Genomic DNA, 27,006 nt, shown 5'->3' on the forward strand with positions numbered 1-27,006 from the left:
TTGAAACACAACTCTTTCAATTTGACCATGGTTTTTATCGATTTGTGACATGGTCTTGTGTCACAATTATTGTTTATCGGTCATTATATGTATATTCGTAGGATTAGAATACATTATATATTGCGTGAAAAATGGTTGTTAATTTCCACTTACTCTACACTCAAGCTCTTATTACGTGTTAAATAAGTGTAATGACCTCTGAAAAATATCGATATTTTCGATATATCCGGGATTTAGATACTTTGATGGTAGTAATTATGTATTAGCTTTGGGTTAACATATCTTTTAATTAAAATACAAATATTTTCCATATTTGGATTGAATTTTTTATTAAAATTTAGAACTCCGCATGTATCAAAAATAAAAGTCAAATCAAATCATCAGAAGAAAATCATATATTTAAGGAAAATTATATTATTTAAAAAAAAATTAGTCTCAGTCTTTTCATTAGAAATTATTAATTATACGAAGTCAACTCCAAATCTACTCATTTATATAATATATTCATCAAATCTAATTAGCTTTAATAAGTATTTTGAATTAATATCGGTGTAATCATTATATTAAATTAGTAATATAACCCAAAATATGTTGTATGTATATAATATAAACTTCTTTAAATAATGTTAAGGGCAGGAGTTCCTGAACCAAGAAATTGAAATATGTGTAAAACCCATTTTAAAAATAATATTAATGTAACGTGTATAATACATAGTTATATTTAATAAATAATTAAATTGTTAAAAACAGCGAAAGAAAGATTTTAATTTTTTATTTATTTGTAGGACATGAGGAAGCAGAACACTTTAGTTCACTTTATTTTGCTAATATAAACTCAAATTATAGAATAGAAATAGAAGGCAGACGGGATTCCGATACGATATAACTAATGCTTGAAGGTTCTGTTATGATATGATGCAATGAACTTATTTGTATACCTATTAAACACTTCAATTACACTAGATTAAAATTTAATTATTTTAAATAAATGTTTTATTATTTATGGAAATTATTAAATGGAATAATTAAATATTGGAAATTAAATAATAGCTTAATTAAATATTTAAATTATGAATTATATGAAAGAAAGTAAACTAGTTAATTGTGTTGTTAATTACGTTTATTAACTTGTGTAAATTTTATGCTTAAGCATCAAACTTAAAAAATACTTTCCATCTCGGTACTTTAAAATGAAATTATATTTAATATACAACTAACTAATTTATCTTTACATTAATATTAATGATGCAATTAATAATGCATAATAAATTATTAAATAATTAAAAAGGGTTTTATGAATTTTCAAAATGTTATCTCACATTTATCTGTCATTTAATATTTCATTTTAACAAATGGCTGTGCCCTTTTTAGTTGGTAGAGTAATTTCAAAAGAAGCTAAATGGAGAAGAACTAAAAAAAGAATAAAAACTCTACAAAGTAGATTGTTAAGAAGCAGCAAGAGAAATATAAATTGCCCAGATTCCTTTCATATTTTTTTCAAATCGTTATTATAAACAAATTGTAGCATAATATTTTCACGATGCTTAATAAAATTCGAGAATTACTTTCGTATTATCTTTTCTAAGTAGTATTTTAAGAGAACCAGTTTATTTAATGACTTGAAATACCACATCTTAACAACTATATCTTCCTAGGTATAACGTTAAATAATTAGGTTTACATTAAAAATTAGATTAGAATTACTTGATTGAACTTCAAGCTTACTTCATTACTAATATATTATATTAAATTTTATTGAAAAATTGTCTTATTAATAAATGTTGCTGTTAACTCTCGAATAAAACAGGAGGATAAGAATAGTGTAATTCTAAAATATATAAATTTGTTTAAGTGTTTTTTTAAAATTATTTTTTATATTTTAATGTCTCCTGTTACCAACGAGGGTTTATCTGGTCTGAACCTACTGTTTAACGTGGGCTCTGAACCACGGTCATCGGCGTTAAGTCTACCGACTGACGAGTGACCAACTTAGAAATCATCCTAGGATACATTCGGTCTTACCCAGCCTGGTTGCTGGTCTGACTGGGTATACTTTCCTTGTCGGATTTTGCACTTTTATCTAGGACGATCACAAATATTAAACGATCACAAACATAAATTTACGACCATGCCCCAGCAGGATTCGGACACGCGAATATCGCAATAGTGAGTGGACCTGTCGCCTTTACCACCGCGTTAACCAAGATGGCTTTAAAGGTCTTGTTGTTTTGAAAGTATGGTTTCAAAATAACAGAAGTAAATTAAAAATCACAAAAATGTAAAATATTTCTGTAATTTTTTATTATAATATTTTCTCATCTATAGAGAAAATTTGTACTCATTCAGCTCCGAGGTTTACGAACATTAATGTAAAAGTAAACAAAGCAAATTACTTACTACGAACGACAAGCGGAAGCGTTTAAGAATAATAAAAGAATGAACAGGTTCAACATTTTCACATTATGAGATGCCTTTCAGGGTATCCCTGTACTTACTGACAGAACAATTTCTAGATATCATTTGACTATCTTTATTCTTAACAAAACTGTATCATATATTGTGTAATTTTGAGAACGAAAAGGTAGTATTAATATGATTGACCAACTGATTGACTGAAAATAGAATCCTAAATGAAGTGTCAAGTTTATGTCAACGTTACTTTTATATTTGGGAACAATTTCTGCATTCGATTTTATGGATTGAAATTTAAAGTCTTTTCTAGTTTTCTCAATGAAATAATGATTTACAACTCCGATATCTTGGGACAAATACTCTCACAAAACCTATACGTTCAAATAGTATCCTCGTTGATAGTTTGGTCCAGAGGAAGGTATTTTTCTGATGAATTATGAGTTTTATCTTTTACTTTTTTGTCACTTGTAGAGTTTATGGATCAAATTTTTCTTTCTTTTTCCTCCACTCGATTCATGTGGTGTAATTGTATTTATGAAAATGTCAATTTTTAAAAAAATAGTCACTACTTTAACAGAGAAATTCTGTTGAAATGCTTAATTTGATATATGTTTATGTATAGGAGATAAAATATTATGAATACCATGCAATATAGTACATATTCTTGCATGTTGGCAATACTAATTCCATGTAAATAACGAGGCCCATGTGTATTGCTCAATTTACATGTCAAGTTCTGTAGGTTATACTTCAATGTACTATGCGCTTTGTTCTGTACAAACATAGAATATATATATTTCCTCATAACCCACTAGTTCTGTGAGTACCGACAATATCTACGGCTAATAGTATAAAAAATTGTGACTAGGCAAAGTAAAACTGAGAGCAGTACACAAAAATAACTTGAGTAATACTGTTTCGACAAAAACAGTAAGGTGGAAGTTCCTCAAAGCTAACATTCGTGTAAAGGCTGCGATTGCTTTAAAACTATGTATAATGAAAGCAAACGCTAAGCTGTGAGAAAAAAGTGGTGTAAAGACTATAAAACCTGGACATTCGATGATTTGAACAATGTGGTGTAATCTACTGAATCATCATTTACATTGTTTTCTACAAACTGTCGAGTTTATGTATGGAGACTCCCAAAAGTAATCCACTATCCTGACTGCATGTTTCCTACAGTTAATCATATGGCAGTCCGCTATGATTTTGGTGTCAGTATAGTGATATTGAGCTGATCCTCTTGTTCACGCCACTGGTTGGAATGAGGAATACTGTATTTCTGCTAAGCGCTGTCGTATTCCAAAATGATATTCGCAGCCAAAAAGGCTCAGTCTTAGTTTGAGGAGCATCAGAATATTATCAAATATCTTCCTTGGTCATCACAATTGCCAGACCTTAATGTAATTGAATCATTATGGGGAGTTTTAGAGTAGATATCGAATAATAGATTTCCATTTCCAACGTCATTGAAACAATTGGTAGTTGATTTGGTGCAGAAATGCAACAGACACTATAACGCGAAGAAAACAATTAATAATAATTTACGGAGGTTTTTCCATCTGTTTATGGTATTAGGGATATTGGATATTAGATATTAGATATTATTACATATAAATTCATCAGAAATCCAAACAATGGGTTTAAAACATAACCATTCCTGTATGCCCTGTGAAAAACCGTCTATTCGAATTAACACTTTTTTAACCATTTAACCTAACATAAAAATTTTTATGAAGTTACTCGAAAATGTTACTCTTTAACATTATTTACGATTTTTACAAATAAAAAGAATTTAGTCAATGGTTTATAGTTCCAAGAATATATGCTTCCTTGAATTGTGTAGTAAAACGCTATAAAAAATTACTGCTTCTACGGTGTCCTGTCATATTTTACAATAGTCTATTGTTTTATCAATTCAGCACTTTTTGTGTATCATTGTTATTAATAACTTATACCATAATAGTCAAACAACTGATGCCGACTGAAAATTGTAAAATTTGAAGGAATTCGCTATTATTTCTAATATTTTTTTCCATTACTTAAACATTTTTGGTTGTTAATTTTTATATTTGGGACATATGGGGCATTTTTGTTGTTTGAATCATCCAGAAAATTATTACAGCTACGTATACTGAAAAAGTTATTTATTATTTTCCTGTTCTTTAATTTATATAGTTCAGCATATTTTAGTTACACCACCAACGAAAGAGGAAAAATAAATAATGCAAATTATTTAAATTGAACCTTGAGCGGAAACTCTTAAGAATAATTAATTAAGAATAATTACGAGAATCATTTAATTGCGGTAGAGATTTTAATTTTATTGTTCTTTACATTTTAATGTTATAGTTCTATGAAGATAGTTTTAGCATTTAAAAATACTAGCAGCAGCTGTATTCCATGTAAAATAATATTTCTTTTTATAATCAATTTATTGAAGTGGGAAAATGACTGAAGACATAGAAAGGGAAATAAAATCCAAGGAATCGTAACCATCTACAGGTGCGTTTGGTTTTTAATTCTATAAAAGGTTTGTAGAATATCTTCGGTTATATTTTTTTAAAATTTTTGTTATTATAATTAAGCACATATTTAAACTAAATAAAAGTGGTTTGTACCAGGATTTAAATGTTCACAAAAAATGCATATTTTCAAAGCATTATGCACTAGCCCAGAAAATGTTTTTAAAAGTAAACTATGACAAATTTAAGGAAATATCTTATGGCTCCTATATAAGCAGATGGCGGTTTGTTTCTTGTATTTAAGACAGGGTGATTATATTCCTAATAAGATATAATTGTTAATTGTAATTTAAGTAGTAAATCTTCCACTATGCCTAAAGTACATAGATAAATTTAGATAGATAACTTGTGTTTATTGATAGAAACTTTACCTTAATTTATTGAAAAGGAAAATATGTTCAATATCTATATAAGTTCAATATTGCAATCAACAAAAGTTGCTCGGTCTACATTAAAATCTACAAAAATAATAACTAAAAGAATTTTTTCGAACGAAAGTTTAAAAACTGAAAATTATATTTGTACGACTGTAAATTATTTTGAAAAAAAATTCAGGAAAATAGGAATCAGATGGCACAAAATCAAAAACGTAAATGTATATGCGGTAACATTAGAAGCAAACACTGTTATATATTGAATACCTCTCTTGTAATTGTTACGCTGTAATGTTAATTGCCTATCTTTATTCTGCTATAGTTTCTATGTTGTGTTAGTGAGTAATATTAAATTTAACTAATTTAACTGAAATTATCAATAATATATTATATCAGTTAATGCATGTATTATTTAATAAAATAATAGTGTTTGTTTTGACGGATGGCAATAGTCAGTAAAATTTCATAGTCCTATTCCATATGTATTTTTGTGTTAAATATTGTAGAAATGGAACATTTATTCATTTATTATATACAATACATATAGTGTCTTTGAGATTAAAAATATCTGTTAATAAAATAAGGCTAATAAAATTGTAATATTTGTTAAACATAACAATTGTAAGTTTAAATAGTATCTTTTGAATTATTTTTTAATTAACTATATTTTAAATTAATCATATATTACATAGTATTTAAATAAACACTTTTAATTGAATACTTAAATATTACCACCTGTTGCGCACTTGCAGATTATTTCAATGCACAACATTTGTTTTGTAGTCGTTACAAAGCCGTGGTGAATTGATATTTCAGAGAAAATTGATAGGCACGATTATTTTTAATACTAACATGTGTCAAGAATATCTAGAAAGGTGCTGCCGACTGACCAATAACTAGTCTAGAGACCATTCAAAAAGACATCCGGCCTTACCTGGCCTTGTAATTGACCTGGATGGGTCCGTTTTTCTTGGATAACTTTCAACTCTTGTCTATAGACAATCATATTTATATAGATCGTAAATATAAAGGTTCATCCGTGCTCCAGTTTGATTCGAACCCTGTACTTTGGCAGCAGCAACCCGTCGCCTTTATCACTGTGGGTACTAATCTGGCTATATCTGCCAAAAATCATTTGAGAGATTTTCGTGCAGGCTTGGTTAGAGTTAACAACAGCACGTATTATGGCCAAGGAAAATAAATTTTGTAGCCAGAGAAAGGCAAGTTTGAATTATATGGGTCAGATGAAGTAAAATTAAACCCGCCCAACTAGTGGAAGTTCAGTATTAATACATCAAATCAACTTTTAAACATGATGATAGTGTAATTAGGTCTACTTTGGGCATTGGCTAGGACAAATTATAAAATTTAAGGTATAATGAATGGTACCTTGATATCAAAAGGATTCTGCTGTTATACAGAGGATAACTTTTTGGTTTAGAAATTTCAACATTCAAAAAAATGATAAAAATGATGTTACGGAATGTTATTAAAAAATAATTTTATAATCTCTATAAATATTATTAGTAATTTTGGGGGTACAATACTAATTATTATATGTACTTATATTGAACTGTTATAATAAATTTATATTCTTTGATTTTTATACTGCTACCGTAAAATAAAAACGAATTAATAAAATATCATTAAAATATCGCTTTTCCTCGAACGGTCCCGTAAAATAGCCATAGAGAAAATAACTAACTGCATCTAAAGTGTTCGACCGCGTTTTACGATCGTTATTTTGAACATGAAAGGCGACGTATTCTAAGATCGAGACAGCCGATAAATGTAGCACTTCCTTCTTTCGGCCGGTCGTCCCGTCCAAGAACCAGTTGCCCGTTGGGACTTCCTCTTTCCTCATAACACGAGTTGGTCGATTTAAAATAGAAACACAACTTACTGGATCCGTGTGATTCAAGGCGAACTCCACCATAGTATCATCGAGGTACGTCGTCTTAGCTATGCGCGCGTACACTTCTTCACCGTCAACACAACCCGTAACAATACACCGACGACTGCTTGAGGTTTGACGGCCTCCCGGACGACTGAATTGTTAATGGTGGCCGACTATGTGAACGAATCGCGCCGTATCCTGCATATTTCCATCCTGTTTGGTATTCTGCTCAGGAAGCGTAAAAAAATTCTATTTTTAATGAAGAGGTAGCTGTTTATTGGGTACAGTTTGGATTGAAATGTCTTGGTTATGTTGGGATACTTCTCAACCGTTTCTTCAGTCGGCCTACAGATTGTTGTTTTTTTTGGTTCTATTGTTTGCAAAATGAAATAATGGCAACGCCAACACGCGACCAAACGTTGAATAAACAATGAAGTTTAAATATTTATTTCATTTATGAGTTACTACTAGAAAAATAACAATAGTTTCCTATATATTATTTACTATGTATTATGAAATATTTTTAACAGAATCTTTCTAGAAATTTAGTTTAAAATAATAAATTTAATATTTATTTAAGTATAAAAAGGCATAAAAGGAATAGTGTTAAGCTAAAATACTGTTGAAGAAAAACAGTGGTTTATTAAATATTATGGAGGCCAGATAAATTTACTATTATTGGAGAAATACCGATCATACTGCCACAGTCGGTAGTTTTTTACAGAAAACATTAAGAAAATTGAATTATTCATTATAGCAATTTAGAAACGCTAATAAGTTATTTGTTTTTATCCTAATTTGCTACGGTAGACAATTTGGGATTAATATCTATGCCAGTATTTTTAATGTGCGCTGAGTTTTACATATAATTTCATTGAAATATATTAAAAGATTTTACTCTCCTTAATCCTCTGACTAAGCCATTAATATCTAGTAGCTGGAGAAGCTCAACATTAATATGCTGATGGAGTCTCTGTGTGTATGTCTTTGGACATAGTCTAGTATAGTATTGATAAAGTTATCGAGAGTAACTACCCTCAGCTCTTTACACCCTACGTAAGATATCCTATTTATTGCTCTTAAACACTTTAAAAGTACTCTAAATTCTCGACATATTGCTTCTGATCCAAGATCCAATGATCAAATTTTCATATAAAATTGTAAAAACGCCATCTATCTATCTATCTATCTATCTATCTATCTATATATATATATATACATATATATATATATATATATATATATATATATATATATATATATATATATATATATATATATCGCTATCTATCTATCTATATATATATATATATATATATATATATATATATATATATATATATATATATATATATTTTGGTATATTTTTCAACACCAATTCCGGATCATTAAATTTTATTGGTAAAATGTAGGATGGAGGCGCAAAAGATCGAAACACAAACCTATGGGCTTTGAATGAACGTATCGAAATTTTGTTGGTAAACATTTTAATTATTATAGACATATATTTTGAATTTTAAAACTATTGTTTTATTGTTTTGAGTTATCATTATATAAAAAGTATATGTTGCAAATTGTATGTATTATTGGTATTGTTAGTTTTAATTTTTTGTGTTCGCTCGAATGTTTAAATCAGATTTCATAAATCAAGCGATTCTGGGATTTCTGTTTATAAAAACAATTTTAGCGGTTAAACATATAGCAAAAATACTATAAATATTTCATCAGTGGTCTTTTATATACAACATGAGGAAGGAGATATAACGATTTGAGCAAGGATGTAAATCATAGCCGTTCAATTATCACTAGTCAGTTATTTAATTCACTTATCATTAATCATCAAAAAACTGCATATAGGGTAAAAGAAGATGACTTCAATCAAAAAAGTTACGACTTATTGACACTACTTACCTTAAAACTGTAATATTTAAGATCAGTATAGGTTTATGCACGAGTGAAACAACATTTATAATAGTTTTCCAATTCATCACTTTAAAAGAGTTAATACAGCTACGGTTTTGGGTATCAAAACAAGAACTGCTTGGTGGATTACCTTGTAGGTGCTCAAAGTAATGTTTTTTAGCTACTTTGTAAGAATGATTGGCCTTTGGCAGTATAATGCTTATGCTTTTTCAATATCAGTTGATGTACAGAATCAATAATTATGGGAAAAACCACTGAGTTCGAATGATTTTTACGAAACTTCTCCAAAAGTACCAACTGATGTCACCAGCAGGTGTATATCATTAGTATTTTATAGTGTTTGTCGTCAAAATTTAAGTACAGTTTAACAATTTAATGTTGTTGAGATTATATTCACAAAGAAGTGTGTAAAAAATAATCAATCGAAAATATTTACACTGCAATTTCTAGTTGAAAAGCGAGTCAACAAAGATAGTTCTTAAGTGATGAAATATTCGTTATAGACCGTACAAATGTTACTGTGCGATAAAAATGTTAATTATGAAAATGATAAGCTTAGCAGAATGTCGAAATAAAAAAGCTGTTGTGTAATATGTATTACGAATGATTTAAGCTTATTAGAATTTTTATGTACACTCATAGGAAAAATTTATAAATATATTTATATTATTAAAACAAATGTATTGGGATTGATTTTAAAGAATGAACATAATAATAAAAATATGCACAATTAAATAAACATAAACTAGAATAAACATACTTATTTCATGAATTATTTATTAATAATATAATTTATATTTGTGAATTCGACTCTTTAAATTTAATTCAAGTAGTTTGGTATAATGTAGAAAACATAATAAATATTTTGTTAATTCTTCTCTCGAATATCATAGACAACTATAAAATTATATGATTATATTGTGAAACATCAATATGATGGTGCTTTGTAAAAATAATATATATATATATATCAAATTATTAGGATCATTTTACAATTTTTATGATCCCTGATATATTATGTTTTACATTATATTATATATAAGTGACTATTGTTATTAGGCAGTATAATATATTGAGTCTAGGAAAAAGTCGTTTGCGGGCTATACAGTTACAATTTTTTTTATTCAAATATCGCTGGTTTTTGTTTTTCTGTATCCTGAATCCTGAAATATGAGCGGATCAAATTTTTTTCCAAGGTCATCACGTGGGATCTATATATTAGGCTTTCGTTGGATATTCTAAACTGCTTCTAATCTATATATAGTTTTATTATGTTCTTACCAGAGAAGGGTGATTTTGCATAACATCAGATATTCAAAATGAGTAAAAGGTCATAAGACTACTAATTGGGATATTGCTTGAATAACTTTAGTAACTAACATGGATTTATAACTTTACTCAATCTGATATTGTATTTTTGATAAAATTACTTTTCAAAACGGCATACTATTTAGTATACTATTTTTTTAATTAAGATTATTAAAAGTGGTAAGGTGTTTATGTTAATCATATAGCTCCTAAATAAAATAACCTACAATCTAATGACTAGAAGTAAAACTATTGTTTTGTGATGTGAAAATTTCGTGCTTTAGCATAGGTTTGAAACTGAATATGTTTGCTATAAATCTTGTTTAGAACAAATATTGTTATGTGTGTATATAAGAAATAGTATCAAGTAAAGTAATCGGACCATAAAATTGACATAATCAGAGGTAATTAAATGTGCAAAGAAAGTATAGAGAAAATTAAAATAGTCTTTAAAAGCAACCTCTATATGCTATGTATATTAACAGGTAAATTGAAAAGTCCTCGGCCTACCATAGTAAAACACATTCTTTTGGCAAATTTTTTTTTGTTCAACATAATTCCCTTCAATGTAGTACGATTTGTCCTTACGAATAGGCCTCAGTTTCGGCGATCACGTCTTCATTCAGCGAAAAATTCTCCACAGCGAGCATTCTTTTGAGATCTGAGAACAGGAAATAGTCACTGGGGGCCAGGTCTGGAGAACACGGTGGATTAGGTAGCAATTCGAAGCCCAATTCATGGATTTTTGCCATCGTTTTCACTGGCTTGTGACACAGACACACTTTTTCTTCAAATGCGGCTGTTTTTCGGCGTTTTTGTCCTTCAAATGGACCAATAACGCTATGTAATAGTCGCTGTTGATGGTTCTACCTTTTTCAAGGTAGTCAATGAAAATTATTCCATGCTATCCCAAAATACAGACGCCATAACTTTGCCAGCCGACTGTTGCGTTTTCCCATGTTTTGGAGCGGGTTCATCGTGTGCAGTCCACTCGGATGACTGTCGATTGGACTTCGGAGTGAAATGGTGGAGCCATGTTTCATTCATTGCCACATATCGACGTAAAAATCTTCACACACTGCTCCGAATCATCAACTCGTCAATGTTTTTGGTCAAAAGTGAGCTCGCGCGGCACCCACTTTGCACAGAGCTTTCTCATAGCCAAATATTCGTGAATTATATGATGTTCAGTGGATATATTTAGAGTGTCTGCTGTTTCGTTCAATTTCAATTTACGGTCATTCAAAATCATTTTGTGGATATTTTAAATGTTTTCATCATTGACAACCTCTTTTGTGCTTGTCACCATAACTAAATTTAGCATACTAATCCATGGTGCTTGATTTTCCTGAGGCAGTGTCCGGAAACTCGGCATCAAGCCAAGTTTTTGCTTCAACTGTATTTTTTCCTAACAAAAAGCAATATTTTATCAACATGCGAAATTTCTTTTAAACCATTTTTTTTCACAGTAACAAAAGTTGCTTCACTCAAAATGCTATAATTCACAAACTAATGATCCGACAGCTGTAAAATTTATACATGCATGCATACTAGCGCGATCTATTTGTTAGGCCGGGGACTTTTCAATTGACCTGTTATCAAATTATCACTCACAATGACACGGAAAATACTATTTTTCCGTAGGACATGACATGACTGACTATTATCGTGGAATTAGGTCGGATATGTTACCTAGATAGTATATAGTTCTTGGATGGGATAAGACCATCGGCCTGTTACACTAGCGGCATGAGAAGAGTTACGGATCTAATTTGTGCTGAATAAAATGAAGAAAATATGTGGTCTAGATCCAGCATTTTCATATCTTTCGGCATCTTTTATACATATCTGAATAAATACACTCCTAATAAGTTTCAATTTGTACTATCATTGGATCAATGTGTATAACTAAACTTATTATTTATTATTTATTACATTTTCGAACAAAATATTGTAAATAAATTTGAAAAGATATGATTATCAATTTATGAATAAAATTGCTTGCTATATTTATTAGAGATAGTGTGCGATTTTACGTGGAATTCGTTTCTGATATTATTTCATTTTTAATTATACTGAAAATATGTTTCTGTCCTCTATGGCTACGTAGCGTAATGTATCAATATACCTCTCAATGTATATTCGTTACAATATCAACTATAAATTACATCAAATTATATATATATATATATATATATATATATATATATATTTCACTTGATTATTAATTATAATTATATTAATTTTCGGTCAAGTCGATCATAATTGATATAAATAGACCCAAGTTTATATTGTATATATCAGATATAATATTATTTCATTTACATATTATGGGTTTATAAGCTGTGACATTCTGAAGAATATTAGGTCATCGAGCTTAAAAGGATGCATGTTTCAGCGTCATGAAGTTACCTTTTATAGGACAGTTTGTTATGTTTTCCCTGCAGGCCGGATCCCTAAAGTTTTCCACCTCGGCAACCCTATCAAAAAGAGAACAAAATCACTGGCTTTTGCTTCTCTCCGACAGGTTTGTTATATTTTGCCACAAAAATACATTACCAACCTGCAAAACCTGTTGGACACTAATAATAATTTTTGAGAGGAATGGAATTTTTCGTAAGTAACTGATAAGATGTGTTGACATCGAATGGACCGAACAGTATACATTATGGCATTGAATAGTTTTTCTTGGGCCCTATTGCCGTATTTGTATTTTGCATGCCGTATTTTATGTTTTGTGGACTTTCCCCAAATATTAAGCTTATAATTATAAAAGTATGACAACTTATCTATGGCTATGTATCAATCTATGATTTTTCCTGGTATTTGACCTGACTAAGTATTTTTATAAAAAGGCTAGTCCAAGTAATCATTAAATCAAGGTCTAGCGAAAGAACTGTAATTTCATCAAAATTTATGGAATGTACTGCATATTTTCCTATTATCCTCAGACACTATATGTATTTCTTATCTTATGTATTATGTTGGTAATTGAACTCCTAAGCAGCTGGATCGATTTTGATCAAATTTTGTGCTTATGTGTGTTTATGTAGGTATGAGAATGGTGTGTAGTCAGAATTAGATCCAGTAGGTAGCTGCTATAAGGTTCCAGGATTATTTTATAGTATTTTTTATTTAAACTGGCGTATCTCTATCAGAATGACATTTTCATGCTAACCACCGCAACAATGGTGATTGCTATATGTAGAATAAATTTAATTTTATATTATACTCATATACTATTTATATTATTGATGTGTATTTATAAAAAAAACACAATGCAACGTCTTCAAGATACAGAAATAGTCCGAGTGCAACACAATGAATTTCTTCGATCTAATAGGATGAGACAATGAGAGGCACGTCATGTTCGAATATGATGACGAAATGGACTATTTGTCACATGCAAAAGTCATCGTCAATATGGAAAAATGCAAACATTGTTATGTATTATATACATAGGTGAATCGGTCGATCCTTGCAACAAAAACCAAACAAACAACAAAAAATCGATCGAGAATGAGGATGCTACCAATTTTGAATCAATATCAATATTCAGAGCCAGATGTTTTGAATAGCGTTTGTAATAGTGCATGTATTCAGAGCCAAGTGTGTATTGAATCATTTTCATAACGGACCAGTACCATTTGTTGTTTCTGTGCTTCAATTATATTACTATACAAAACCAGTTTCAACCAATTCAACATGCTTAATCTGGTCATTCTAATAACCTAATCACTTTTGCCGTAATATTCTTCAATAAATTACTAGGTATAGAGTGCGCATTGTAATTAACGTGATTATGAAAATGTTAAAAATTATAATAACGAAATTATGTTTATCATAGAATAATACATTATGATAATGACCTAAATCTTTTCCAAATAAGGCAAAATAAACGTTTTAAGTATGCTATTAATTTTAGTTTTTCTACTAAATGTCTTAAATTTACCTGATCTGGTAGGATCTGAGTTTGCATTTGAACTTGAGTCCACGCAGCCATTTGTTTCGAAGGTGCGTCTGGTGCTATTAGAGTCTTTTTTGGCTTTTTCCGTAGTTCTTGCAGAATCGGAAATTTTGAATTCTTATCTACGTTAGAGAGAATAACTTCTCGTACAATCTGAAATACAGATTTTGTTTTGTAATTATTTTGTTTCGTGTATTAGAGTACTATGGAATATTTAAGTAAACTTATTAACTAAACTTACAGGAAATTTGGCGGAATGGGTATGGTATTGGGGCAGATTAGAGCTAGGCTGGTAGTCTAAAGCTGCTCCAGGTATTCCTGGGTCATTTTGTCCAGGAAATAACGGCATACGGTAGGGAGGGGGTTTGGTAGGCTGAACTAAAGATTGCTCCTGACTGCAATGTTGACCTCCTGGACCTGAAATAAAGTTAATATGATTTAATTAACATATCTTTATTGTATAGATGTTTCTCATAATGTATTTAATACCGTTTATTATATAGTAACAGTAAGGGCTAAAATTTATGATGCTGTTCATTATGATTGTTTCCACAACCACTATCAACGAAAATTAATATATGAGTTCATGTTATTTCTCTACCTTTAAACTTAGCTCTTAAATTTAACTTTAGCTCCTTTGGAGTTTTGACTAGAGAAATCGATGAAGGCTTTGAGAACTATTCCAATGACTCAATCAGAAAACTCTTTTGAAGATTGGCACACATGTACATACCGGATTACTAGATTTTGAAAAATACTCAATATAAAGTCTCAAAAGTCAAGTATTGTCAATATTGACTCAAAAGTCGATATCAATTCAAAAATCTTATTATTTTGTCATCACAAAAATATAATCATCTAACGGAGACTTACTAGATACATTTTTTCGATACAATAATGCTTGCATTTTATTTACGTGCAAATTAATGTTAATGTAGTAATTAATGTGTTATTTAATCATAATTTCTTTAATTTTATTAATATACTTAATACGTAGTACAAAGAGTGATAAGGAAATTTCAATCTGTTTTTGTTATATTATTAATATTTTACACTTCTTGAAGTTTGCTGACTATAACTTAATGTGTTACGCTACCAAGCCAGGCAACTTATTGTAATTTATTAAAACAATTGTTTTAATTTATATTTAGATATCTATAGCAATAAATTCTTAGAATTTTACTCAAAATTTTTTATTAAAAAGACCATATTAAATTAAATATCTTTATATAAATATATTCAGTTATTCTTAGGAGATTTATTTTTAATTTAGTTTTTTTTTGTATTTAGCATACTCGTTTTAATTATATTAATTATTTTATATTTTTAATTTTGTTACTTTTAAGTTTGATTCGAAATTTGGTAATAATAAGTAGATAAAGAATTACAGGTTAATTAATAGTTTAATAAGTTTTGTAAATTATTTTTTATACCTCTGAAAAATAATGAAATAAGAAACAGTTACCTTCAACAACTAATAGTAAATAAATAATAATAGTAAAGAGTATACCTAAATCAAGGTTAGACACCTTATTAATCATGTCCAACTTAACTTTTTCATTTAATATTTTTTATTATTTCTGTTAGAATTAAAATTAATATTATCATTGGTGTTCTAAATGCTGAGTCTTTTCTTGTAACCTGAAGTTTTTACTTATGTATAATTAATAATATTGCAATGCTACCAGAGATGACGTTGTTAAAATGAAATTCCTTGACGCTGGGTACCATATGCGACTTTCTCCTAGCATCATCCTGTTTCACCTGTCGCACTGTCGTCCTGCTACCACTATATCCGTATGCTGCCATCTTTCGACTTAACCCCACATCGAACCAATCAGGCGTTAATCCTCCATCACCCGCGCAATCGACATCGTTTCTCCAACGGAAACTGTCATGTCTTTGTCGTGTTTACGAACTTGATAACTAGATAGAGCCGAACGACGGAATTATAGTCCGATTTCCACGGTGTCCGTGTGCGCTCGTATTGTTCTCGTAACTGCTCGAAGAAAGAATACATATCTCCCATTAGGCAACGGAAGAAAGAAGAACTTTTGTTGGTAAACGAAGCGCAAAGTTACGCCTCAGAAAGCGGAATATTTTTTCTAGTCTATGGTTCGTTATCGAGGTCGGAGTTTGGTGGTGCTTCAGATGTCGGTTAACTGTCTTTGTCAATTGTTTAGTCGAAACCTCATTTGTTTGAGTACAAGGTAACTATTTCAGTACTGTACATGCAATAAGATTCACAAAAATCTAATTACATTATGCTTATTTACGTAAGTTTTGATATTATAAGTAATTCTGTATTACTAGGGTTTTTCAACTTGAAACATTAGTTGAAATTAACTTCAATTGTTTGTGATTAATTTGAATTAAATTAAAAATTCAAGATATATTGGATGATTTCATGTAGCGTTGGGAACTGTCGTCTGAAAGCGACTACCGACTTTTAGTATTTTATTACTTTTTACTATCGACTGTTTCAGTCAATTACTTTCAGCCGCTATTTTCGGTTCGACTAATTTAACTACCTTTTACTATCGACTGTTTCAGTCGTGCATTTTCAGTTACTAGTTTCGGGCCCACTCAATAATTTCACTCAAATGATTTTTAATGTTTTGTCTTTGCCGTCATAGCGGCGAGCTTGAAAATAATATTCCGAAATCATATTTACATATATTTGTATGTAATATATATGGTTTTATGTTTTGTTTATAGTATGACTGCAAATAATAATATATTGTACATTAATATAGCAGCATTTTTAAGCTCTATTTTTCAAGATTATTTTTTAATGAAATGACGTAAGAAGTTCCTTATTAACTATAAATAAAGTTACAGCGGTATTTAAAATAGGTGCATTGTTTAAATAGTTGATAAAGATTCGTTGAGGAAATTCGATACAAATATTTAGTGGTCATTATTTCATCACTCTTTACAATCTAGTCAAAAATATAAAATAAAAAATTATTCTTACATTCAAAGTGTAACTGTTATCTTGAAGGTTATAGTAATTATTTCTTTCCTCTTCTTTCCCAAGAAAGTTCGAAAAGAAATATTTCCGTCTCACTTGACGCGGTTGAAAAAAAAATTAGTAAGCGCATGTTGGAATGAAATAGAAATAAATCAATTACTGTTATTATGTTGTATCATTGTTACTTTCCGAATATTAAAATTAACTGATCTGTACAATACATAATCAAACAATAACATCCGTCCTTTTCTCTCTTAAAATTAGTACAGGAAGGAATTCATATATGTCGGTCTGTCATCACAAATAGAAAAACATTAGAATGCATTTGACTGACATAGTGATTACGATTTTCAGTCGCTAGTTTGGTTAATATCGACCAGTTCGATTGTTTTGCGACTATCGACGGTTTTTCTATTTTCTACTTTCATGTATTTTGTTTATGAATATCTATTGGTGAATGTATGAAACCTTCAAAACTTGTGTTACATTAAGTGTACACATACGCTAATAATAAAACGATCTAAATTTAGTTGTCGACATTTTTGTTGTTTGATTTAAATAAATCTTGTACCGTTAATTTTTTTTTGATCGTGCTCGGTACGGTACATGCTGACACAGGAATTTGGCGAATGTTTGGAATCTTATGAGAATTCGTACCTTGGTACAAATGTACCTCGCCGAGCGTTTGATTTAATTTTTGCCGAGGCGCTGCCTGGATTGGGAGTCTGCAGACTGTCATTTTCCCGAAGGGAGAATGTCAGTGAAGAGTTTCTTGTAGTTAGAAAAGCCTCAGTAGGGGTTCTTTAATTTTCTTGTTTGTGAACTAATGACTCCGTTGTCTACAAAATTTAGTGCGAGAACTTTTTTAGTATGAAAACACTTTAGAACTAAGGCATTTTTCGCCGTCCACATACCCGGTTCGTCGTAGTATCAGAGTGTAGGAGTCAGCAATGGAGTCAGAGAGAGGCCAAAATTTGAGTAGTTATTACTCACATTACTCTATATCAGTCTAACCGGATGATCGGTACTTTAGTGTTAGATATTAAGTTGATTATTTTTAGTTATGAGGTTATTAGGTCGGATTAGGTCACGATTTGGAATAGGTAGAATATATATTATCTTCTCCCTTCTCAGTGACATTATTTAAAGTGCCCCATGTCTCCTTCGTGGTTAGGGATACCGGAGAGATCCAAAAACCATGAGCAAAAGCCTATGAGGAGACGCTGTGTCTAACCGACCGACTTATGGTCCATAGATGCTTTGCCGAAGAACGACGTTCGTATAGCTTGCTTGGATTATTACACCAGCTGAAGACTATACGATAAAAGAAAAAAAAGTAGATCACAATGTACTACCAAAACCCATAAAATATTTTTTAAAACATTTGGTGATGCTACTCAGTCACATTCCAATTTTAGGTTTTGGTTTTAACAAGTTAAAGGTGCTGACATTGATATAAATGGAAAAGAACGGCCTGGCGAACGAAAAAAACTTCAAAGATAGAGAGTTATGAGACTAATCGGACGAAAGCTCAGCTCAAAGTCTTAAAAAAATGTATGCAACTTGCACTTACAAGGTTAACAACAGAAACGTTACATGAGATGGAAATGATTACCACATGAATTGACTTAATATACTATTTTGAAATATTTAAATAAATATAATATAATTACAAATATAATTTCAATAAATACGAGAAACATTTTAGCAGCTACTGCTAGGTTTTGGTGTTTGATTCTATATTTATTTAATAAAATAGTAACGAAACCCTGAAAGGAGTAAGAGTAATTCATTAGATACCCTATAACTTGGCCTGCGTCTTCATCGGTTAATGCTTTCTAAAATTGATCTCTTATTAAATTATGATAAACGCTTGCGTCTCTAAGATAACGGTACGTCTGAAAAAGAAGAAATATTAGAATCAAGACTAAATACAGACGAACTCTCACACTAACGGCAGCGTGTTAGTTGAGAAGTAGACAGTCTTCTCTCTTAAAATTAGTACAGGAAGGAATTCATATATGTCGGTCTGTCATCACAAATAGAAAAACATTAGAATGCATTTGACTGATATAGTGATTACTATTTTCAATCGCTAGTTTGGTTACTATCGACCAGTTCAATTGTTTTGCGACTATCGACGGTTTTTCTATTTTCTACTTTCATGTATTTTGTTTATGAATATCTATTGGTGAATGTATGAAACCTTCAAAACTTGTGTTACATTAAGTGTACACATACGCTAATAATAAAACGATCTAAATTTAGTTGTCGACATTTTTGTTGTTTGATTTAAATAAATCTTGTACCGTTAATTTTTTTTTGATCGTGCTCGGTACGGTACATGCTGACACAGGAATTTGGCGAATGTTTGGAATCTTATGAGAATTCGTACCTTGGTACAAATGTACCTCGCCGAGCGTTTGATTTAATTTTTGCCGAGGCGCTGCCTGGATTGGGAGTCTGCAGACTGTCATTTTCCCGAAGGGAGAATGTCAGTGAAGAGTTTCTTGTAGTTAGAAAAGCCTCAGTAGGGGTTCTTTAATTTTCTTGTTTGTGAACTAATGACTCCGTTGTCTACAAAATTTAGTGCGAGAACTTTTTTAGTATGAAAACACTTTAGAACTAAGGCATTTTTCGCCGTCCACATACCCGGTTCGTCGTAGTATCAGAGTGTAGGAGTCAGCAATGGAGTCAGAGAGAGGCCAAAATTTGAGTAGTTATTACTCACATTACTCTATATCAGTCTAACCGGATGATCGGTACTTTAGTGTTAGATATTAAGTTGATTATTTTTAGTTATGAGGTTATTAGGTCGGATTAGGTCACGATTTGGAATAGGTAGAATATATATTATCTTCTCCCTTCTCAGTGACATTATTTAAAGTGCCCCATGTCTCCTTCGTGGTTAGGGATACCGGAGAGATCCAAAAACCATGAGCAAAAGCCTATGAGGAGACGCTGTGTCTAACCGACCGACTTATGGTCCATAGATGCTTTGCCGAAGAACGACGTTCGTATAGCTTGCTTGGATTATTACACCAGCTGAAGACTATACGATAAAAGAAAAAAAAGTAGATCACAATGTACTACCAAAACCCATAAAATATTTTTTAAAACATTTGGTGATGCTACTCAGTCATATTCCAATTTTAGGTTTTGGTTTTAACAAGTTAAAGGTGCTGACATTGATATAAATGGAAAAGAACGGCCTGGCGAACGAAAAAAACTTCAAAGATAGAGAGCTATGAGACTAATCGGACGAAAGCTCAGCTCAAAGTCTTAAAAAAATGTATGCAACTTGCACTTACAAGGTTAACAACAGAAACGTTACATGAGATGGAAATGATTACCACATGAATTGACTTAATATACTATTTTGAAATATTTAAATAAATATAATATAATTACAAATATAATTTCAATAAATACGAGAAACATTTTAGCAGCTACGGCTAGGTTTTGGTGTTTGATTCTATATTTATTTAATAAAATAGTAACGAAACCCTGAAAGGAGTAAGAGTAATTCATTAGATACCCTATAACTTGGCCTGCGTCTTCATCGGTTAATGCTTTCTAAAATTGATCTCTTATTAAATTATGATAAACGCTTGCGTCTCTAAGATAACGGTACGTCCGAAAAAGAAGAAATATTAGAAGCAAGACTAAATACTGACGAACTCTCACACTAACGGCAGCGTGTTAGTTGAGAAGTAGACAGTCTTCCGAAGTTCTAACTTCGACCCGATTTTATTGCTTCTTTTATCAATTCATTTTTGGGGACCTTTCAGCCTAAGCGGAAAATATTAAATACTCTAGTCATAAGTTCTATTGTACGGTAAATGTTGTTATCGTTGGCCAATTTCAGTATTTTGTTAGCAACCTTTTTTTATCTTCTTAATAAAATATACTGTCTTTACCCACTTTCAGTATTATTTATTGAATAAACTATGCAAATTTACCACTTCTACTATATTATGAGCATTATTAAAACGATTACTGTAGTTATACATTGAAAAATGCTTGTTTTTTTTATTGGGGAATAAGTCTCCTATAAATTGTCGTATTTATGAAGATGATCGAAGGATACCAGACGAGATTGATTTTCTCGAGTGGAATAATGTTATACAGTGAATCGTGATATTGTTGTTTTTCAGTTTGTGGTTGGATTTCAACTATACATGTTATATCACGAGACTATTAACGGACTATGATGTGTGAGACGTCTAGAGATAGAAAGTTTAGTTTATGCTGGTAATCGTTGGTAATTTTGCAACAAGTCTCTTCTTGTTTCCCTAAATAAAATAGGGTTTTAATATAAATAAAAAGGTTTATTGTTTTAAACGCCCTCATTTTTATAACGCTTCATAGATTCATTAGCGCTTTAAAATTAATTAGACTATTTCAAGAAGTTATATATGAATACAGACCAATATTTTGTCCAATTCGTTAAGTGGGCGTGCGGATAATGGCATGCGACAAACTAATTTGGGCACAGCTCTAATAGAGTATCGTATCTATTTATTTAAGAGAAAAAATGTCTACCTTTGCGGCCACATGGTTTCGTTTAAATATTTTCCAAATATAGAAAAATCATTAGATATTACCTCAATTCACAATGTAATTACAGATAAAATAATAGTTAAATAATGAGTAACTTTAATTTTTCTTTAATACTTACTAAAGTGTAATTGATTGAGAGGACGTCAGTATATATTTGTTTATAAAAATATAATGGGCATAATATAATATAATTTGTCCTTTCGCATCATATTTGCTTCGGAGCTCAAATATATTCTTTGTGATTTAGATTTAATTTTTTCTTGCAATTTTAAATTATTTTAAATATTTCAGAAATAGATTTTTTTGCATAATTTTGCCACAATAAAGGCAATATGCATACTACTATACATTGGAAAAGATGACATTCGACTTTCTAGATAGAAAAAGATGAATTAACTTTCGCCGTGTTAAATAATCGCGAAATGTCCAATTCAGTATTAGCAGATATTTTTAGATTTATAAATTAGAGATAAAAAATCGTACTCGAATGCGTTTGCACTCGAATGCGATGTGTTATTTATAAAGTACTATTAATGGTACAAATTGAAACCGAATAGTACAAAAAGTAGCGCCAACGGAAACAGGAACTCTAAAATGATGAAAGGGAAATTTATATGTTAAGGTAAAATATTTCTCATTGTCTGTGAGAGAAAGTACAGGGAATATTTTTAGGTTCAAATCGGAGTATTTCAGTGAGGAAGACAAAAAGCCGATGGGAGTAATATAGAAGCTTAAAAACGCTGAATTGGAGGAGCTGAATTAGATGATGAAAATTGTTGGCAAACTCAGCAAGAACATATCCTCTTGTTAGAGGTTACTCAACAATTTATATCCCATCGATTAAAAGCATTGGAAATGCTTTAAAAAGAGGGACGTTAGTTACCGTAAGAATTGAGGCATAGAGGTGTTTAATGACGTTTTTCACTTGTCAGTAATTCGTCCACCAGTAGAAGATAAAGGGGCTTTTGCGTCGCATATTGGAGATAAAATATGGTTCCACTATGACAAGCTCGAATGAAAAACTTTATGTATACCCCAGCCACCTTTCCATATATATGAAGCTAAATATACATAGCGCAATAATATAGTTTTTGTGGAGTACAAAAATGGTGGGACCAACTCGGAGTGAACAACGAGTTGCCAATTTTGCTCAAAACGATTACAGAAACATTTCTTGTGCATTTGTGCAGGACATTGGAAGAAAAACACCCGATATATAAGAAATTTACTTTAATAATTTGTTGTTTTTAAGACTTAACTTGAAACAAAATGAGACAAAATGGTTATCCTACCACACTAGCCGTGCTATTCATATATTGTTCATTTGAATTATTATGTATTCGGATATGTGGAACACGGTGTGGTTAAACAGCAGTTTCATTCTTTGGAAGATATCAAAAATTGAGTTGACTCTTGAACCTTGCCTAAAGAAGATGCGATGCGTTAATAGTGGTTTCGTAATAAATGGTAATGTATTTCAACCATTCTCTGAGTATGATCAGAAACAAATAGTCGAATTAAAAGAGTACCTTAAATCACTTCTGCAAGTGTGCCTACCATTGAAGAGTTTGTATCCTAAAGAGTATTTGGAAAAATAAAGAACTCTTGAGCAAGTAAATCATCAAGCAAGAGACTAGTCAAAACATCTACTGAATGTTTTAAACTCGAATATTATCCAGAACAATGGAAATTTGTCCAAGTCATAATGGTGTCCAAACAAGGCACACCACCGTACGTAGAGATCTCTAACTAGTAATTGCTAAATTAATAGAAAAATTATTCATTATATAACGAAGATATCCTATAAGAGGAACATGCAAAATATGTGGGTTTTTAGTTAGATTGTAGATTAACTTGGCAGACGCACATTTGGATTAAATCATCTGGTACATTATTCGAGATCAAATTCCGTAGTATGCATTGTCTTAACAGGTCGCCAATCTCATTTAATAAATGTAGTAAAATGATGTTATACAAAGTCAAGCCAATTTGTATATACCATAGAAGAATTCCAGAGCAAAGCTTTAAAGAACATGCTCAATATTGTTCAAAGCGGGAGCAGAAGGTACAGCTATCTAGATCTTAGTGTGAAAACTGTCAAGTGAAAATTAACATAAAATAGCATAAAGTATCAGAGGAAACAACATACGCATCATACAAACGAACTGGTATTGCCGCTGAATAGAGTATTCAGTTTCTCAGTAACTGATTCACTTTTAGGGGTTTTTCTCATAAAAAAATACAACAAACAAACAGTTCAGTGGTCGGACAACGCAATGCCTTATTGTTCCGAGGCATATTGTCACAGTGCAAAAAAAAAAATGGAAGAAACGCCAGACTATACTGAAAAGGGATATATATTTCTTCTCTGGATTCTTTAAAGTTTTTTTAGAAAACTTTAACTTCTTAAATATTTTCTTCCCTTAGCTATAACCATATATCTTGTAACAGGTTTAAATAGAGTATATCTTCAATTCTACTTGCTATTCAATGTCTTCGGTTTTTTTGACTTGGATTGGACGTGGATATTGTTGGCCTCAAAATGCCAACTTTTAAACCATTGAAATGACCACCCATAGCTTGGAAGTAATGAAGAACCATCATAAGCTACAAAATAACGAAGATATATAAGATACATAGTGTTGGAACTTTAACCCGCGTTTTTACTTCCCTAACTGATATTTAAACAATTCTCTTAACTATTGAAAATATTTATTCTCTTATTTTAATGATTATATATACTATGGTAATTGACTAATTAGTTGCTTCTTTCTCCTACGCTCTTTAATACCAATTTCTTCGTATGTACATATACAAATTGTCAAAACTAGATCAGACTAGAACCACCTTGCCAACTATGGAAGACAGGTATATTGCGAATGTTGCGCTTAATTTACAAATGATAACGACTTATTTATATCCAAAACAACAAGTTTCCTTCATTTCTACCTGGCCTGTATTTAATTTATGTTTTTTTTTGGTTTTACTTCATTCTGGAGATTTAACATTGTTTTTTAAGCTTTTTTTGAAGAAAATCTATTGGGTCACAAAGCAAGTATATTGTGTTCCAGGAGGTACATGTTCAGAGTGCAAAACAAATCATTATGATGTGTATAAAACTAATAATTAATTTATATATTAGTCTGAGATATTAGCTAAAATTTAATCACATATCTTACTTTTTCATACCTGAACCCATTAAGGACCACTTATTTTGTTGGGTTGAAAAAGTAATTAAGTGAACTGCCTTAATTTACGTTTTTTTAAAAAAAACTTTTTTTTTAAAGAACATAAGACGCCGCAAATGAGCGTTCGTTGACATCGAGTAGCTTTTAGTAATTTTAACTAATTAAAATATGAACATCCTCATTTTCCTTGGCCGACCTTGAACTCGACTATGGGCCTTCGGGCTGTTAGAAAACAAACCTCAGCAATGCCGCATGTCGTTCAACTCTTTCCTCCTGATACTTTCTCAGCAATTTAGAAAATTAGCAATGAGACCGATCCTTATTTATGTGATTCCCGTTTATCTTTTCGCAAAAGCAGAAAAACATCCGGTGCCGGCACTAAAAACTGCACAAGCTGATGGAATTCTTGCTGTTTTTTTTTCTCTAGATGACAGTGGTCGTTTGTATTTTTCTTAATGGTGGGTATTTGAAAACTCGCAAGACTGGATCTAGCCGGCTATGGGTATTGCTAACTATGTATAGAGGGGCTTGTTTATGATGTCGTATGCATTTTCTTTTGGCTATTATTAAAATAATCAACTTGTCACGTTTTTATTCTGAAAAAGATGTTATTCTGTAGTATATAGTTTGAAATTAATAGATGCTTGATTACATACAGCTGTTCGTAAGGATAAATATGAAGTTATTAATTATAAGAAGATGAGTTCAGTTTTTCACTGTAAATTTACATTTCCTTTGCATTTAAATCGATGTTATTAGACCGAGTTATATGTTAATCAATACCCTTTTGTTATAAATTTATTAAAAAATCATAAAAAATTATTGATTTACCAGGCCAAGAAAGATTATTCAATATAGCAAAATAGTTGTTCTTGCATATTAACATTTTGACCTGGGCGTATTCGATTAAATAAATAAGGTGCAAATTATGATGGATAGGGTCCCTCAAACAAGAAACAAGACAAAAGACAGACAAGAGAGGGCTTGAGAAAAATGCTTAGTGTATTAAGATTAAGTTGCTTATTATTATTAAAATATTAAAATGTTTGTTTAATTAAAGTACCTGCATAATTTGGAAATGTATTGCTTAGAAAGTAACATAGTGTTATAGTAATATAAATTCACGGAATTTGATTAATTAAGGATCGGAAAGTCAGCTCTACCCTTTTACTTAGGCAAATGAAGGGTTCTCTTAGCTTGCACTATGATTTTGTTACATTCCATTAGCGACAGTTTTGTTTATTTGTTTATTAAGATATATTGCCCAGTTTCGTTAGTTGATATCGTTTTATGACATCAAGCCTTTGATTGCGCTTCTGGGGGTCTAATTGTTACGTCAAATTAATACTGTAGGGGTGCACTTTTAGGTATGTAAGAAGGACGTGGATTTTGAAGTGAAAGGTTGGAGTGGTCATGAATAAATTGTTCAAGAGTCACCACGCTCTCTATCACTATTGATGATTTCGGTCAGTGTTGGTCGACCCTTTTCAACCTTTTTCACTCATTGATGAATGAGATAAATAGTTAGAACATAATTTTAGTGTTGGAAACCTTACGAAATAGTAACTGACTTGATGTTTTTGTAAAACTCTCGCAAGGATAACGCCCTTAAAGCTATTGAAAACCCCTCCAAATTTAGTGAATTTCCAAGAGTCAGGTTACTATTTAATATATCTTCTGCTTCGTTAGGGTTCTTTGTTTGATGCAGTAAGCCTTTACATATTTCGCTATACGCTAACTACTTATCCAGCAGCAAATCCCTTCTTCTGATGAAAGCCACATTAGGTTTTCACCACGGAGCATAAAAGTGAGCTGACTTAAATGATTATTTCAGTGAGAAATGGTGGTATACGCTTTTTCCTCTTCCTTATGTAC

General features: G+C 30.9%; 2 protein-coding genes across 3 annotated transcripts in view; one reads left to right on the forward strand and one right to left on the reverse strand.

Moving 5' to 3' along the window:
• Window positions 1-27,006, reverse strand: part of LOC143194417 (uncharacterized) — a 59,353-nt gene that overhangs the window by 27,067 nt on the left and 5,280 nt on the right. For both annotated transcript variants that reach the window (XM_076401197.1, XM_076401196.1), the window contains exons 2-3: window positions 14,648-14,823; window positions 14,392-14,559 (exon numbers count right to left, since the gene is read on the reverse strand). In XM_076401197.1, the coding sequence (XP_076257312.1) occupies window positions 14,392-14,559; window positions 14,648-14,755 (276 nt within the window). In that variant the 5' untranslated portion in view covers window positions 14,756-14,823. The remainder of the gene's footprint in view (window positions 1-14,391; window positions 14,560-14,647; window positions 14,824-27,006) is intronic.
• LOC143194423 (uncharacterized) overlaps window positions 1-27,006 on the forward strand; it is a 55,733-nt gene that overhangs the window by 15,706 nt on the left and 13,021 nt on the right. The gene's annotated exons all lie outside the window — the stretch shown is intronic.

Source organism: Rhynchophorus ferrugineus, unplaced genomic scaffold (genome assembly GCF_030347505.1).
Source record: "Rhynchophorus ferrugineus isolate W39M unplaced genomic scaffold, kcgeb_rfMv2 rfM3, whole genome shotgun sequence".
Classification (NCBI taxonomy): Eukaryota; Metazoa; Arthropoda; class Insecta; order Coleoptera; family Curculionidae; genus Rhynchophorus; species Rhynchophorus ferrugineus.